We start from the raw sequence: 14,038 nt of genomic DNA on the forward strand, positions 1-14,038 counted from the left end.
CTGCAGCTACTACCTTCCTCTAGCCCAAGCACTGCAGGCAATGGCACCAAAACAAGTCCTTTGGGGGAAAAAAAAAAAAAAAAGAAATGAGAGTGAAGACAACTCCAGGAACAAATATCCTGTACTGAACAGGAACAATATAATGAAAAGACTACACAGGAGAAGAGACAAAGATATCAGCAGAGAATCGTGGATATTTATTTTAAATGGAGGCTTCTTCAAAATCAAGCAAAAAAAACCCAACAATAACAAAGCTAAATGAAGCTGAGCACAAAGCAAGCTTTGAAGTTAAGCCATTCAAACAGCTGATGAGAACTGGCCTCTCACCTCACCCAAGCATGGACAATTAAGGTTTTCTGTACAATTTAAGCTGTCCAAAATACTGGTAAAGGTCACCTGGACTGGTCTAATAGGTGACTGGATTTTCACTAACATCTGCAACCCTCCTAGCAAAACATGCAGTGTGTCATCAAGGGCAGGCAGATTGCAAGAGCTTCTAGTTCATCTTTTTCATGCATTAGTTTTCAAAAGACTAAAAAGGAAAACCAGAATGTTTTTAGTCTGCAAGATATTAATGGGTCATGCCTAGGGTATTGCCTTCAAAAAGGTAGCACAGAAGCTAAATGGAGAGACCATTAATAGCAACAATTGACCACAGAGACTAGACATTTTCACAACCTGAATGGCAATATGTGAAAAGCATCGAGACAGTCAGACTACCCAGTATGGACAGTCTCTAACATTATTGTTGTCTCTACAGTGAACACAAGATAGTCCAAGAAGTGTATGGAAAGTTAACTTAAAATAATTACATTTGAGAGAGTAGAAGAAATTGCTCTCGAGGGCTTCCAACAACTAACACAACTACTTTATTCGTTGAAAATTCATCTGCAAGAGAAGCATGATGAGGTCTTGCAGAAAGTCAACTACTAAATCTAGATATGGAAATTCAATGGGTTTTAGTGACAGGTATGGGGGAGGGGAAAAAACTCTGTCTTAAAAATAGGAAAACCTTAGTAAAATGACCTCAAAAATTACAGGTATGAGACACTAGACTAAAGCAATGAGATAGAGGTGGTGTTCAGAAATACATGAAAACAGAGCAGGCAGGATAGTGGTAGAGACAGATTTTTAATCAATATTAGCATGCGCAGATGATGTCACGGAGAGGCCAAATTTTAAATTTTTGAGCCATGAACAGCCTTTCCACAACAGCCCATATCATTCAAGAATCATCTGGTGGTTGGAAAGGTAACACATACAGTGTTGACCACAAGTGCAAGAATAAATATCAGTTGCAAGGGTGCCTGTCATGGGCCCAAACTCACTGTATCAAATAAGTAAATGTTGTAGAGGAAGGTAGTATGAACTATGCTACCTGAGAATAGAGTGAAGCCTTCCTCCCTGAGATGCAAATTGAAATCACATCGAATTAAACACACCCCGAAGATTACTTTTCTCCATAGTATATATCCTTACTGATTTGAGAAGGCCACTGGTTATGGAGTTTGCAAGCCAAAGACGACCTTCCAGGAGCAGGCTGGATCCAGAGGAAAAGAATACAGTTTTGCTTCCACATTTCAGAAGCAGACGAGTGCAACTGATACTTCCGAGGCCAGCAAATCCATTTCATTATCATTACCGATTAAAGCGAGCACTGAAGAGAGGGAAGCAGAAGAGGGAGGTACAGGTTGTATGAAAGCTCTGGGAGAAGATGCTTGCAAGAACACCGTGCTATTTCAAGACTTACATGAGTTGAACGTGCCTCTTCATGATAAGTTCAAGAGCTCTGTGCGTTTTCACACACTGACAGAGACAAGCTGCAGTGGCCGCAGCCCTGTCTTCACTGCCTGCACATTCTACGCCTTGTCTTGCTCTAGTGGTGGCAATATTCGTTACATCCCACTAAATCTGCTAAGGAAACGAAATCTGCCCAAGACTAACCCTGAAAAGGGGTAGTTGTTCAATTTTTTTGGCTAGCTCGGCTCCATGAACCAGTTTATGGTGGGGTTTAGAAGAACGCTGGCTCAACCAGTGAGGTGGGCTGGCAGGATCACCGCTGCACTGGAGCTCACATATCCTGCCAACAGCAGCCTTTGATAGTCCAGTGACACTGTGAAGAGTTTGGGATCTTCAGCTAGGGTCATGAACAGTTTCATTCATTCATCAAGTTAAAGAAAAAGTAGCTCCAGGGCTGAGTACAGATAGGTCATCTAAAAGTTTGCAAGAACAGTAGGTTTCTAATGCCACTTATGAGCAGCTGGTACTCACGTGATAAAGTCCAGAAAACTTGCTAGTGGCTCGTACGCATGGTTCCTCATGTGACGGAACTCCACCACCATCTTCTCTTTCAGCTTGTCATCTATGACAGACACGGTGAGGGGGGAGGCTTCATTGGCCAGGAAATTCCCATAGTCTGTGCTCTGCAGGTGCAGTTTCAAGTCTAGAAAAGAAAGCACAAGCCAGTTCTACAGGTTTGTTTTTCTTGAGCACACCTGAGGATGCTGGAGCTCTACATTTCTCTAGGCATTCATTCTCTGAAAGGTCAGCTAGGCAGACACCGTGCTTTACATCACAGTTATGGGTGCAATTGGTTTTGTCACAATCCAAAAAATGCAGGAAAAGATCAGATATTTCATAACGCCAGCCCTGCCCCATCTTAAAGGGAAAATGGAGAGATAGAGATGGTGAAAGGGAAGATTGAACCCAGCTCCTGGCCAGGATGGAAGAACATACTCAGAAGCCTTTCCCTCCTCCAGTTTCAAGCAGTCTTTGTTTCCCCTGTTACACTTGCTGTAGATACGACACCCAACCAAGCTGTGATCCTGGCAAACAAGCAACCATAACATGCTGAGCAATATCAGGATAAAAAACTCTATTTCAGCCAAAAGCATTAAGTGTCTCTATGGAAAAACTGAATTCAGAACCAAGCGTCATATAATCCTAACTCCTAAAGCATTACGGGTTGCAGTAGTACACAGTGTTCATCTGCCTTCAGCTTCACCTCAAAGGGCCACTTAGGCAAACGTTCTGCTAGGGATTTAAGGCCACAAAAACCAAACAACAACAAAAAAACACACAAAAAAACCCAAACAAGAAGCTTCTCCATGATTTATCTGATGCAGAACAGAGAGGCCATCTTTCCATCTTGTTGAACTGTGCACATTCTACCATCATGGCAAGGACATAAACACCACTAAGGTCAGAGCAAGGAATCAGCATGGCTCCAAAACCTTGATATTTTGACACTACAGCCAGCTAGAGGTGCAGGTTGGACAGCATCCTCTGTCCTGAGTTCCCAGATGAGTTTGCACTGTACATACTTTTAGCAGGGGATCCAGGATGCAGCAAGGAAAGCTTCTTGCCCAAAGCCAAGCAGCATGGCTGAAGCCAAGCAGGAATTTAGCCTAGATCTCTACTCCCCAGACTGCTTAGCAAGGCAACTAAGCTTTATTCTACCAAAATACTATGAACTTACGCTCACACTTTCAAGATAGAATCATGCAACCTGTGCTACTTGGGTGAAAGTTTTCACCATGAGCCACATGACAAAATATATCGCCCCAAAACTGCAGCATGCCAAAATTCAGGACGTCCCCAGAGAAGGTATGAAGCAAAACTCAACAGTTGCTCACTGAATATTAGAGAAGGAGTCCCAATGAGAGTCATGTGCCTATAAAGGCTGCAACATAAGGAACAGGGGACTAAGGTAGCTACAGCCACATCGCTTCCACTTTCAGTTCTCTATTATTGCACAGTTTTGTACAGACCTACCCTGCTCTAAGTCTGTTTTGCAACTACATAGGATCCCAGAAGCAGCAGCTACTCTATATCTTGTCAGTTATTCAGTAGGGAAAATCCCAAAGCTTTCCATTTATTTCTTCAAATTCAACTCAACAGGAGAGAGCAGCAAAGCATTTTAAAGAAGTCATTTGACAGCTCTGCCTTTCCGAATGGCATGTACACCTCCACGGCACGCAGCACTGCACCAGCCAGCTCCTTGAACGTGGCTCTGAGAGCAGGTCACAGGGCAGACTCCACGTGGGCAACTGCGTCCAAAGTCTTGTGCTTAACTCCAGTTATCATCAGCGCAGGATCTAGCCACTGCTTCCAGTCCATATTCTCTTGGACTGAAGAGGAAACAAGAATGAGAAGGGAAAGCGCCAACCTTCTCAAGGTGTCCTGTCCTCAGGATCTCGATGCAGTGGATTACCAAGAGAAAGGCAGCATCCTCTGAGGGACCAAAAATTAGCTGCCCAAAGCATATGGTAGAAGAGCAAGGGAAGAGGCCAGGCCCAGGGAGCACTTTGGGGCTGGCAAAGATGAGTGCAGCACTTGCTGGAAGAAGCCCATAGGCACTGGGTGCAGGAACCAAACCCAGCGCAGCTGCCACAGGAGCAACACTTGCTTTGGGAAGCCCAAAGCAGAGCTGGCTCAACCCAGCCACCTTTGGGCAAACCCAAAAACCTCACTCTGCCTTTGAGAACTTCACCTTGGCAAAAGGCAACATGCCACGAGACAGGAAATAAGTGAGGAATCCAGTGGATGTGATACCTGATCCAGTAGATCTGACATTCCAAAATGATCCAGTTTTCTCCCTTACTGAGGACCTGTTTGAAAGTCTAGTGACCTTCCCTGTAAGTCCCTCCTGGCCTGCTCCCCTCATCTCAGAGCCTGTCATGATGAAACTTCCAGTTCCTTTTGGTGTCATCAGTGCCTACAACTCAGCTCTTATTTTTGAGACTGCAAAAAGCTGCCCTGCTATCCAATCATATCAAGCTAGAGATCCGGTGCCAGCAACCAAGCTACTCAAATAAGTAGGATTTGCTGCACCAACCACTTCAAGAGGCAAGAGAAGCAGTAAATATAGTCTGATGAGAGCTATCCAACAGCAAGCTGTGCCTTGTGGCCTCTCCCTCCACAGCTCTGAGCAATTCCCATGACCTGCTTGACCACAGTCTTTTGCCCCGCTCGGGAAGGGAGTCAGCTCCCCTCTCTGCAGCACAAGAGCCAGCACAACATCATGTTGTAACTGGTTTCAGGAACGTGCTCATATAATACTCAGAATTAAATTTTACAGGGAAAACCAGCCACAAACTTCAGGAATTAGATTGCTCTACATATCTTAGCATCCAAAAAAACGGAATATACTTTCCAAGAAATCAGAAAAGATTTATAAACCCAGACTCAATGCACCCCACAGAGTATCAGTGCTTTATGCAAGTCTATCCTCCCCCAGCCACTGGGCTAATCACCAAACCTGGAGAGCCTCTTTCCATCCAGAAAGCTTCAGGAGTTGTTAGTAGAACTATTTGCACGTCCAACTTCTCCATTAAGGACTGACTAATCCTGTGGTTTACTGCCCCAGTAGTGCTGTGACTAACAAGCAGACCCACTGCGGAGCAAACCTCGAGCTGTCCAGGAAGTTCAAGATCTCTGTCCCTACCACAAGTTCAAGCCAAAGGGGAGCCAACCCTCAGCAGTGGTTGCCAGACACCTCGCCCATTGCAGGTGGACAAGACACTGGCTCCTAGGTCTTCTGCAGCACCTCTCCTCTGTCTGCTCTGCCTGTTGGAAGCGAGAGGTTGATGCGAGCCGCTCCTGAGGGACTTCTCCAGGTGGTGACCCACAAAAATGTACTGGCCCCAACGTTTCTGCCACAGCCAGCAATTGCTTGGAGATATACGTTTGCCCTTTTGGGCTTTTTTCAAATGGGTCACACAGTTGAAGAGACTGAGCCAGCATTTGGCAAAGGGGATCTTCTTGAATCACAGCAATACTTTTATTCCCTCTCCTCCCCATAAAACACAAGGAGTTATGAACAGGTCACAACTCCCAGAAAATTGCCTCTTGCAAGAACACATCTTTTCAGAGCTATATTTTAATTCATTTTTTTCCCCTCCTCTGAGGGGTCAAATAGTAGGTCAGACACCTCAAGGCTGCACTTACAGTAACCTTTTTTTTCAGCTCTTTCAAGCATTCCAGTTTTTATGAAGTTGGCTCTACAACTGGCTTAAATGCAACTGAAGCTGAATTCAAACTGCTCTGTAACTACCACAACTGGACATGTCACTGAGCAGAACACATTCCTTTCCCTGAGAAACTTCACAAGTCCACAGCAATAATTTAATCATTCGTATAAGTTTGCTTTGTCATTAAAGAAATCAAACCATTGCTCAGCCTTACAGACAACTTTCAGTCACAAAAGCCTGTCCCATGAGCATTACATTTAAGAAGCATCTTAAAACACTCTTCATCATCTCTTAAGACACTTAAGAGTCATCCATGGCCTCATAAGCTCAAACTTCTGCACTTTCCTTCTTTAGCATCTTCCCTTGACTATATGTCAGAGTTTTAGATCAAGTTAAAGCTTCGAGCACCTTCCAAGCAGGCACTACTTCGCCTTTGCATGCACAGGCATGGCATGAGCTTTCCCATCTTTGGGATGAACTGATGTCTTCATGTGGCTCTGCGCTGCAATGCCAGCATCTCGTCCCCGGTGCTCAGGAGGTATCACTCCTTACATAAAATTAAAATAGGTTATTGTGTCAGCCATCTCCCAGGCCCAAGGTAGCAAAGCAAGAGAGCAAGGGATTACATTACCAGCTACACTGCCTGTATATCTCTTCACAATACTCCAGCTTCTACTATTCGGTTTATTACTACTTTGTCTGTTCAGCAGGCACTTCTGTGCTTGCACAAACCTCCACATATATCAAGGATGTGCCACCTTCCTGCAGACTACAGCATATTTGGATACTTCTGTGGCCATTCCCCTTAATCATTATTGTCTCCTATAGCTCTTCACCTTCTCTGTTTCAAATCCAAGATTTCCTCAGGCCCAAGTGCTTGCCCATATTTTCAGCCTAAGCCTTTCAACTTACCTCTCCCAAGGCTTCTCACTTGGCACGGCCAGGTCTTGCTGTCCTTGTTGTTCTTTGTTTCACACAAGAAGCCAATAGTCCACTTGAAAAAAAACTTTGCTTTGTGTATCAGGCAGCCTATGTTTCAATGTATTTCATCATCTCTCTTCCATATGGAGGAAGAAGGAAGAGGAGGAGGGTGCAGAAATTAACGTCTTTACCCTAAGGAACCATCTAAGCAAGTCTTTAACAATCCACTTTTAGCTGAGCAGACAAAAAGCACTTCTCCCTTTCTGGGCAGCAACAGAAAAGGCTTCTGCAAGGACATAAACAGCAAAAGGAAGGCCAGGAAAAAATGGAGGCCCACTGCTAAACATGGCACGGGCCCTGGTGACAAAGGACACAAGAAACTCAGGTCTTCTTCACCTCAGTCTTTCCTGGTAGAGACCAGAGGGGAAGTCTGGAGCAAAGGACAACTTACCCTTGATGGAGGAAGATCAGGTTAAGGTTTTCTTCAATAACCTGGATGCCTACAAGCCCATGGGCCTGACAGGGTCCACCCACGAGCACTGAGGGAAGCTGGCTGATACCCAAGCCACTCTCGACCATGTTTGAAAGGTCACGGAGATCAAGAGAGGTTCCTGAGGACTGGAAGGAGCAAATGTCACTCCTATTTTCAAGGAGTACAAGAAGTAGGATCCGAGGAATTACAGGTTGGTCAGCCCTACCTCAAACCCTGGAAAGGTGATAGGGAAATGAACCTGAATACTTTTTTCCAAATATCTAAAGGACAGGAAGGTGATTGGGAACAGTCAGCATAAAGACAAAGAAAAAAAAAAAGTCATATTTAACTGACTTGATAGCCTTCCATGATGAGAAAACTGGTGGATGAGGGCAGAACAGCACATGGTATTTAGCTTGATCTTAGTAAACTTATTGACACTGTCTCCCATAACATCCTCACAGCCAAGCTGAAGAAGTGTAGGCTGTATAAACATTAAGGTTGTGGCCACCAGCACCACGTCCTCACGGAAGCCCTGTCATTAGTGATGACCCCCTCAGGCATCAATCCTTCATTAAGGCTTCACTAATGACCTAGATGACATGATGGAATTTGCAGCAGGCTGGCAGATGGTACAAAACAAGGAGGAATGATACATCTGATGATCATCTGCTGTTTGGAGGGACCTTGACAGGCTGGAGAAATGGGTGAAGAACCTCCTGAAGTTCAGCAAATGGAAGCACAGTCTTTCACCTGCGAAGGAACAGTATCACATACCAGCACATAGTGGGGTTGACTAACTGGACAGCTCTGCAAAGACAGACATTGGGGTCCTCATGCACAGCAAGTTGAACGTGGCCTCTATGTGCCCATATAGCAAAACCAACAATAAATCTTGCCTATAGCCTACATATTCCAATAATCGATTCAACCTCACTTCTTAAAGATACATCGGCATCCAACTGTCTTAAATTTTTATTCTTGTAAAGTTGTTGAATCTATAGGAGTTGATGATGAACCTACAGGAAGTTGCAAAAGCTTTTAAGAGCTGGAGAGAGCTCTGTCTCATTAGGACTGTGGAAAATCTGGGCAACTCATAAAACTGATTATTCGGAGAGATTCAACCCAGAAACAGACCTGGTTTACCCAGCTGAGGCAGAAGAAGGAACCAAGAAACCTTCCCTGACACCTTGCGTCGGAATGGAGAATTAACCACAAAAGAGAGGGCTCAGCAATTACCAAGCGCCACCAGCACTAGAGCACTCAGGAACTGGCTCAGATGCAACTAAAGTCTGATGTCTTTTAGAGCTGAGAGAAGGGAGCAAACAGCCCTGCACAGGGCTTCAAGAGAAAGATGAAGCCAAATCATCTCCTGTGTCCTCCCTTCACTCCTGGTCACGAGCTCCAGCCTTTCTTCAAGGCAACTTAGGAACCTGTCCAATCGCACTGAGCTGGTTGGCTCCCCGGGACAGCAGTAAACTGATTAAACAGGAAGCAGGAGTGGGAATCAGCTCGCCTGTGATCAGACAAGCACCACGTGAAAAGCCATAACCACCCCTCTGGCAGCATCACGCTGCCAGCTCAAGCTGAAGTGTTTTGTGCCCAACTCCTCCTTCTGGCTGTCAGTTGGCTGGCCACTCTCTAGATTTAGTGCAGACAAGCACCTGGCAGGGAAAGCATGGGTTTAAAGTCTATTGAACACAGAAAACAGGCCCCGAGATAGAAAAACTGGAGCTGCACAAACAGAGGAAGATGATCTGACCACACTTCTTCACGAGGGCTCGAGAGCAACGCTCCTTTGAAGGAAAAGCCTCTGTGAGAGCTCCCTGCCCAGGGATGGAGAAGGCAAAGCTCACAAGGATCCACAACAAGGACGAACTTGGAACAACCTTCAGGTTCTGGAAGGAGCTTGACTTGGAGCTCAGCAGCCACCAGAGCCGGCAGGGGTGTAACCGTTAACAGCAAGACAATCTATGGGAAGTCCAAATCAGCTCCTTCCCAGCACAGCAAACCACCACTCCCAGAGAGAACTAAATTTGTGCAACTTGGTTGGGAAGATAAAGAAAGGTGAAAAAGGGGAAACTGTAAAAACAGAATGACTCCAAAGAGGAAGCAATCTCCGGAGATGATGATAAGGAAGTGACAGTTCCAGGCATGTTGAGAGCATAGATGCTCCCTCCACCCTCCTTCAGATCCTGCACTTCGTGCTAAGAACAAAGCAAAGAGCAGTGGAGAAGTCTGCTGAAAATAAGATTCTGTCCTAAAGAAAAAACATGCTGGTAGGGTATTTTTAAGGTAGCAATTGCAGCAAGTCCCAGGAGGCTGTTCCCCTAAATGGACTTGGATAGAAGAGTCTGAGTGGCAGCAGGAATTCCCATTTCCTACAGTGGTCTTCAATACATTATTTCACTCCTATTACAAATGCCTACATTTCCTGTAGAAATAGTAAACAACTATCTCTAAAAGCTCTGTCCACAACACGGAAATAATAAGAAGAAAAAGAAAAGAAAGAAATTGACTTTAAATTCAAATACAGAAAGAAAGAAAAGACGGACAGAGAGCAAAATAGAGGAAGACAGCAAAGTGCATTGAAATATGACAGGTTCTGCAGTCATCTGAATTCAGCCTAACTGCGCATAAGTTTTCACCTATAATCAAAAGCCCCAAAGATATATTGTATCTTCTTTTACATAGCTAACTAATTGCAGGTACAGTTCAAATAAGTATTCAGCTTCGACAGCTGTTATTTAACAGCTGACACGGTATCTAAACATAACTTGCATTCGGGATCCCTCTAAATAGTCCGTATGAATTTGATTCACTTGGTAACAATCGTCAAGACAAAGCTGATGTTTAAACTGGTATTTTTATGTGCCTAATATGCAATAATCCCAGTAATTTTCGTCCCATTGACCTCTCTAGGCGTGAGTTTCTAGTCCATTTCAATAGAAACCCATTTTGATCAGTTCTGGGATGATGCTGGCACACAGGGGATGGCTTAAGGGTCCAGAGAGCAGTTAAGGGAGGTGAAATCTTCCCTGAACTTGACTTTACTGGTTGAAGAAAAAAAGGGGGGGGAGGGAATTATGATTTTAACTGACAAGCCTCACAGAACAAAATTATCAGAGCTTGGCACACAGGAGGTAATGAGAGGCCAGAATTATCCCAGAGAGCACGAGACTACAGGTGAAGAACACTCTCTGCTGAATTTACCAAGCCCTGGGGTGGGTATCTCCACTGGCAGGACCCCCTGGACAGCAGCTACGTCCCGAGGTGCCTTGGTCATCCAAAGCAGGATTGCTCACACCGGGGCTCAGCCTGCAGACCCCAAGCACCTCCTGCCGTTACTGCGGGGCTGGCACCGCGCGAGACCTCCCGGCGGAGCTGCCAAATCCTGGGGATGCCGCGGGGGGTGTCCGACCCCCACAGGAACCCCCGCACTCCCACCCGGCTCCGGAGCACCAGCCCTTCCGCCCAGTCCGCCCCCAGCGCCGCTGCCTCCCGCTCTCCGTCCCCGCAGGCGGCCGGGCCCGGCCGAGCGCGGCTCCCGCCGTGCGCAGGGCCCGGCCGGCGGCGGCCGCCGCGCTCACCCTCGAGGCTCTCGCACTGCACGAGGTTCACGTAGTCGCCCTGGCGCAGCACGCCCGCCTTGAAGCCGCGCACCAGCCCCTCCAGGTAGCCGTTGTCCACGTTGAAGTGCAGCTCCGGGAAGCTCGACATGGCGGCGGCGGCGCCCGACTCCCCGCTCGGCGGCGGCGCCTCACGTGACCGCCCCGCCGCTCACGTGACCGGCTCGGGGCTGCCGCGGCGGCCGCTGCCCCCTGGCGGGCGCCGGGAGGCCCCTGCCCGAGCCCCGCTCGCCGTGAACGCCCGGGGCGCCCCTGCGAGCGGTGCCCGTGCTGCGCCGGCGGCCACGGCCACACAAGGGTCCGGATTAGGGCGATGGAGCCCTGGCACAGGCTGCCCACAGAGCTGTGGAGCCTCCTTCTCCACAGATCTTCCAAACCCGCCTGGATGCCGCCCTGTGCCACGTGCTCTGGGTGCCCCTGCTGGAGCAGCGGGGTTGGAGTAGGTGATCCCTAGAGGTCGCTTCCAACCCCAACCATTCCGTGAATTCCCACCTGCTCCTGGGATCCCACTGGCAACTGGCACTCCCTCCATGCGAGCCCAGCAGGTACAACCAGTCCAAAGGGGCCATGGGTTTTGCTAACGGCTGCTTTATTAGAGCTGCGGAGCGAGAGGCCCCCGCGGCGTCGCGGCGCAGCGACGAGCGTGGCATCCGCTGGGCCCGGCGCTAGTTCTTGCCGCACGGGAAGGTGGTGCTGATTTTCCGGCAGTAGCAGAAGGCGTTGAAGAAGCGGCAGTAGCAGGTGGCGCAGGGGTCGCAGCAGGGGACCTGGTGGCCAAGGCAGGACTCCAGGAGGCGGACGCAGCGGCGCGGGGAGCGCTCCTCTCGGCCCGGTGCTTGCAGCGCGGTGGAGAGCGCCTGGCATGGAAAGGAGTTGGGAAAAGGGATTTAATGGTGGGAAGCAGGACCGGCAATAAAGAGCTGCTTGGAAGAGCACGGGGATGCCCGCTGGCTCATTCCATGACTGTGCATGGAAGGATATTCCGCCCTGGCTCTGCCTCAGTCCTGCTTCCTTAGTGTGGCCAACTACAGAAAGCTCCAAGGGGGCACCGAGGTCCAGTCCGTACAGCCTCATGTGTCCAAGGAACCTCCATGTCAAAACAAATGAGGTTTGCCAGGACCCATGAACACCTGACTTCACACCCTCAACCCACACTTGGGGCTCAGCGCGGCAGTGTCCCTGAAGCTGTGGAGGTGACAGAGCTGGAGAGGTCGGTGGCTGCTGCGGGCACAGCTGAGAGCTGTCCCCTGCAGAGGAGCCTGGGTTATCTGCCTTGTGCACAGATGCAAGAGAGAGAGAACTTGGTGTGTCTATCTGCTCTCTTGGGCAGAACCCAAAGGGACAATTCCAGTCTGGTTTTATAGTAGGAATGGGTCATTTGGACCCTCCAATTAAAGGAGGAGGTCAAGGTTTTCCTGCAAATACTTGACAGTTATTAATAGTGAATACACTACTCCCATCCCCCTGGGCTGGAAATGTTCATTTCATACTCCTCAGAGTCCTCTCCAATTTTGACTGATTCGCCTGGAGAAATTTAGAAAGAATATATCTCATGCCCATCTGTCATTACTGAAATGTCTGGTGAAGAAGGTTCAGTTCATAGTTTCAGAGGAAATTAGATGGAGAATACTTCCCTGGCTTCTAAACTTTCCTCCCTTCCAGGCAGCTCTTCTGCCTAGTCCCTGCAGCAGCGTTCCTGGTAGGAATGGGCTTTCTAGGCCCCTTTCCTTCCAACTTTCCAGACCCTCAGCATTCACATACTCCTCAGCAGACCACAAATGTAATCTCCCTTCTCAAGCACCCATCAGGTTTGGTGGTTTTTCCAAACCAGTCCTGGCCCCAGATGCAGAGAAGCCTGACACAGCATGGAGCAGTCCTGATCTTTGGAGGTTTTAAGAAAAAGTTTATAGGGCATTACCTGTGGTTCCAGCACACCACCTTTCTGCTCAAGGTTTCCATCAGCTTCCTGGACTTCCAGGGCCATCTGATCAAACTCAAGCCTGGGAAGAGCTCCTGTTAAATACAGAGAGGCTGGACAAGGTGTGCAGCGCGTGCAGGCTGCTGGCTGAGGGTGTCTTCCTCGGGCTCAGCTCTCCATGGTCCAGGGGAGCTTGGGCACAGAGAATGAATGGTTAAAGGTATAACTTAATAGTGCTGCACCTTAGAGGGGAAAAGCCAGCCCAAGTTGTGATTTGGTCATATTTCTGGACAGAGAATGGCTTCCATCCCTTTCCTGTGAAACATGATGGGATGGGGACTGTATGGAGCTTTCTGCAGGTCCCAGCTCACGAACGAAAGGACCTGTTGCAGGGCAGAGGAGTCTCCATGTGTGCAGGGATACTTGAGGAAAAGTGCTGACTCCAGGCAGGCCTTGGAGTCCTTGGGAGGGAAGGATAGAGGGAATCTCACCAGAAGGGATAGGAGAGGCTGCAGTTAACCCAGGGACTGGGGACTGCAGCAAGTGGGTGGCCAGGACTCACCCATCGGCTCCTCAGACACCTCCTTGACTTTACGCAGCAGGCTGGAGTAGCGGGCTCTGTCAGCCCCATCCAGCCCAGCGCTCATCTCCTGCACGTGGCTGCGGCCGAGGTCCGAGGTGAGGATGGCCTGGATTCCTTGCAGCAACCCGTAGCACAGCAGCAGCACGTTCAGCATGGTGCTGGGACAACCTGCACAGGGGGATCACCGTGGGGGTCAGTCCTGGCCTGCTCCCCAAGTCTCTGAATCAGCCCAGTGCTTTCACCCAGTCTTAGTGCAGGGCTTACTTTCCCTTCCTAAGTCATGGGCAAGTCATTCAGATTTTCGGCTCCCGATGACTTCTGCAGTGGTGGCTCCACTGCTGGGCACAGGGCTCCGTTGTTTTGGGGACTTTTGATTTTCACTGTAGATGCTAAGGCTGCTATGAGATGGTGAGAAGTACTTTGCAGTGGGGAAGCAAGTGGAAAGTCTGTGGCTGTGAGATCCTTCCTAACTCCCTAATCTTTGTAGGGATAAGATACATCAGAGAGGAGAAAAGACACAGTTCAAAGAGAATATTGGGATTT

General features: G+C 48.3%; 2 protein-coding genes across 2 annotated transcripts in view; both read right to left on the bottom strand.

The window, feature by feature from the left end:
* The window catches only part of ATP6V0D1 (ATPase H+ transporting V0 subunit d1), a 31,540-nt gene extending 20,422 nt beyond the window's left edge, over positions 1-11,118 (bottom strand). Inside the window, exons 1-2 of the mRNA XM_088529045.1 lie at positions 10,956-11,118; positions 2,272-2,443 (exon numbers count right to left, since the gene is read on the bottom strand). Of these exons, the coding sequence (XP_088385171.1) occupies positions 2,272-2,443; positions 10,956-11,085 (302 nt within the window). The 5' untranslated portion in view covers positions 11,086-11,118. The remainder of the gene's footprint in view (positions 1-2,271; positions 2,444-10,955) is intronic.
* Positions 11,119-11,602: 484 nt separating this feature from the next.
* Positions 11,603-13,664, bottom strand: AGRP (agouti related neuropeptide). Its single transcript, XM_010210994.2, has 3 exons — positions 13,475-13,664; positions 12,913-13,007; positions 11,603-11,851 (listed from the first exon to the last, which is right to left on the bottom strand). Exons 1-3 carry the CDS (start codon positions 13,647-13,649, stop codon positions 11,660-11,662), a joined length of 462 nt encoding a protein of 153 aa, XP_010209296.2. The 5' UTR covers positions 13,650-13,664; the 3' UTR covers positions 11,603-11,659.
* Between the last annotated feature and the right edge of the window lie 374 nt (positions 13,665-14,038).

The sequence above is a fragment of the Tinamus guttatus genome, unplaced genomic scaffold, assembly GCF_059628265.1.
Source record: "Tinamus guttatus ecotype Peru unplaced genomic scaffold, ASM5962826v1 Tinamus_guttatus_pri_ptg000323l, whole genome shotgun sequence".
NCBI classification, from domain to species: domain Eukaryota; kingdom Metazoa; phylum Chordata; class Aves; order Tinamiformes; family Tinamidae; genus Tinamus; species Tinamus guttatus.

Bases quoted from the DNA above. Each gene is read 5' to 3' on its own strand.
- AGRP (XM_010210994.2), bottom strand. From the start codon at position 13,649: ATGCTGAACGTGCTGCTGCTGTGCTACGGGTTGCTGCAAGGAATCCAG. The intron at 13,008-13,474 runs GTGAGTCCTGGC...TGTATTTAACAG, and splicing joins GGTGTCTGAGGAGCCGATGG to GAGCTCTTCCCAGGCTTGAG. The intron at 11,852-12,912 runs GTAATGCCCTAT...TTTCCATGCCAG, and splicing joins GTGGTGTGCTGGAACCACAG to GCGCTCTCCACCGCGCTGCA.